We start from the raw sequence: 3491 nt of genomic DNA on the forward strand, positions 1-3491 counted from the left end.
GAAGAGAACCTTTGTGAAGATTGTGAATGTTAGTTTTAAGTGACAGCAGCTGATGCAGCTCCAGTTCTTCCTTGTAGGCTTTTTATCGTGTTCCTACCTGTTTATTTTGTTTTTAGAGTGCCTGAATTTGCATAATTTGATTTAAATTGTTCATATGTCCCATTACAGCATGTAACATAAGACATAAATAGAAAAAAAAAATCCACTAGTATGTTGTGATACATTGGACATGCTTCCTGCATCAGAAGTCAATGGATGATGTTGAGATCTGTTTGTTCAATTGGAAAAGCAGGTATGGTGGCAATATGATATGTTTAGACTTCTGCATTAATAAGAACAAGAATAGCAATAAAAGTCTGAAGATTCTTGAGCATTTGATTAGGGGCCCAGTCTTGGAAATGTAAGGTGATGTCTGCTACAGATAGACACTCTCAAGGGGACAATTTTGTGTGTGTGCTTTTCATGATAATTATTTATGAAAAATTTGTAAAGTGCTTTTCTTTAGATCTTGTTTTGAAATGTATACATTTCTCTAAAGCCTCTTGAAACATCGTTTCCCAGCGTATCAGACAATTTTGTGTACCCATGGCTTTTGAGTTAGGTTAGAATTTAAATGTCAAATCATTCTGGCTAGGAAATCACTGCTGTGTCAGATGAGCTTCAAAGTTCACATCATGTTTTATTGAACAGATAATTAAAATCACAAAAGGAAATTTAAAAATTTAATTGAAAGTCCATGGGTGGCTCAAACACTTTTCCTTCAAATGCTGCCTCACATATTGACGCAAATTCATTATTATCTGGGAACCTCTGACACACTGGGTAAATAGTTCGGAATTGAGTCCACACCTAAATGTTTCCTTTCACTAGGATTTCCTTGTTTTGTGATGTAAATATTGAAAGATTGCTTTTTACTTTTTAAAAATAACTATTGCGATTATTTTCTAAGAAGGTAAATGTTTAAACAGAAATGTCACTGGTATAGTATATTCATCTCCTCTGAAATAATTTTGACGTACCTAGACTTAAGGAATGTTTTTTTAAAGTATTTTTGTGTGTGTGTATGCACACACACACGTGCACACGTGCATACACACACACATGCGTGCACACACACGCACGCAGCTGTGGCTTTTCTTTAGCAGGTTTTTCAAACTTCATGAAGTACCTCCCAAAATCACTCTTGGGCAATTTAACACTGCAGTTCCATGCAAATATCAATGTAGTATCTGGCTTGAAGACGTACTAAAGGTTCTGAAGTTTTTAACTTGCCTAGTGACTATAAAATTAATATTCTTTTGGGAGGGTGGGGGTACTGTTCTGCAGTTCTTGCCAGGGAGTGAAATTACAAAGATCCTTTTAGGACATAGACTGTCTCGGGGAGCCTGTGATGTATTATGAGCAATTGAATCGTGAATGTTGCAGAAGGATAATTAAAATCATAGAAATGCAAGAAATGGGTAGATTAAGACTCTACTTTTTGTATTATATCAAGTATTTATACCAGCTGTTTTGTTGCAACGCACCTTAAACAGATCATTGTGAATTAACTTCAACATGTGCAAGCATTTTTTTTTTAAATGAAAAATTTTGTATTCATTCTGAGTTGTAAATCTTCTCATTTTTCTTTCAGATTACTCTTTACATCAGTAGAAATGGACAGCAGCAGTTTCATTCAGTTTGATGTGCCCGAGTACAGCAACACTGTTCTGAGCCAGTTAAATGAACTCCGCTTGCAAGGAAAGCTATGTGACATAATTGTGCATATTCAGGGTCAGCCATTTCGAGCCCATAAAGCTGTATTAGCTGCCAGTTCTCCCTATTTCCGTGACCATTCAGCATTAAGCACCATGAGTGGCTTATCAATACCAGTTATTAAAAATCCCAATGTTTTTGAACAGTTGCTTTCTTTTTGTTACACTGGAAGGATGTCCTTACAGCTGAAGGATGTTGTTAGTTTTCTAACTGCAGCTAGCTTTCTACAGATGCAGTGCGTCATTGATAAATGCACACAGATACTGGAGAGTATTCATTCAAAGATCAGTGTTGGTGATGTTGACTCTGTCACTGTTGGTGCTGAAGAAAATTCAGAAAATCGCAATGGAGTGAAAGACAGTAGCTACTTTGCCAATCCTATTGAGATATCTCCCCCTTATTGCTCTCAGGTGCGACAGTCAACAGCAGGCAGCGATCTTAGGATGGAAACTACTCCAGGCAAAACTCTACGTAGTCGTCTGCAAGAAGAAGGGCATTCAGATCGAGGAAGCAGTGGGAGTATCTCTGAATATGAGATTCAGATTGAAGGTGATCATGAGCAAGGAGACCTGATAGTAAGGGAAAGTCAGATTGCAGAGGTGAAAGTTAAAATGGAAAAGTCTGACAGGCCAAGCTGCTCTGATAGCTCTTCCCTTGGTGATGATGGATATCATACTGAAATGGTGGATGGAGAGCAAGTGGTGGCAGTAAATGTTGGTTCCTATGGGTCTGTCTTACAACATGTTTATTCATTTACCCATGCTTCATCACAGGCTACAGGTGTGTCTGAAACCTTTGGAAACCTGAGCAATACGAGTCCTTCAAGGTCAATGCTGAGTTGTTTCAGAGGGGGTCGTGCACGCCAAAAACGGGTATCCGCTGGTCACTTGCATAGTGATGTTCAGGGCTTGGTGCAAGGGGCTGACAGTGAATCCATGGTGAGTAACCCAGGATATGAAAATAGTCCACGGGAAAGAAATACAAGAGGTCATTGGTATCCATACAGTGAGAGGCTAATTTGTATTTACTGTGGAAAGTCTTTCAACCAGAAAGGGAGCCTTGATCGACACATGCGATTGCACATGGGAATAACTCCTTTTGTGTGCAAGTTTTGTGGGAAAAAATATACCCGCAAGGACCAACTTGAGTATCATATTCGTGGTCACACAGATGACAAGCCCTTTCGCTGTGAGATCTGTGGAAAATGTTTTCCTTTCCAGGGTACACTAAACCAGCATTTGCGAAAAAATCACCCTGGGGTAACAGAAGTAAGAAACAGGGTAGAGTCTCCAGACAGAACAGAAGCTTTTGTCGAACAGAAAGTAGATAATGATGCTTCAGCTTCTGAAGCTATGGATTCTAGTATGGAAATTCATGCAATGTCTAACACATCTGATTAAAATATTACATTCTAAGTGCAACACAAACAAGCACATTACTAATGTATTTTTTAAATCTTTTATTCTTTTAGTAATCTTCAGTACAATGTAACAGCCTTTTAATTTTCCTGACCTTCTGGAAATCAGTTTGAAATGGTTTCTGGAGAAGACTACATAAGTATTCTTTGTTTTTGAAGTAGGCTGGGTGGTTGTTTTTTGTTGTTGTTTTGTTGGGTTTTTTTTACTTTTGAAGATGTTCAAAACATCAAAGACAGTGTGCTGGGGAAAGGATAGGAAGAGTCTGCTAAAGTGTCCCTACTGGTTGATCTGTCAAGACACAAATTCCAGTGGAGAAAG

The 3491-nt window shown here is 38.3% G+C and overlaps 1 protein-coding gene across 1 annotated transcript; it reads left to right on the forward strand.

The window, feature by feature from the left end:
* Nucleotides 1–251: 251 nt before the first annotated feature.
* On the forward strand, nucleotides 252–3155 carry ZBTB34 (zinc finger and BTB domain containing 34; the record flags this gene model as incomplete). The annotated part of the gene is made up of 2 exons (XM_082008894.1): nucleotides 252–292; nucleotides 1634–3155. The coding sequence occupies 2 exons, from the start codon at nucleotides 252–254 to the stop codon at nucleotides 3153–3155; spliced, it is 1563 nt and encodes a 520-aa protein (XP_081865020.1).
* Nucleotides 3156–3491: the final 336 nt, after the last annotated feature.

This window comes from Phaethon aethereus, assembly GCF_964289735.1.
Source record: "Phaethon aethereus genome assembly, chromosome: 20".
Taxonomy (NCBI): domain Eukaryota; kingdom Metazoa; phylum Chordata; class Aves; order Phaethontiformes; family Phaethontidae; genus Phaethon; species Phaethon aethereus.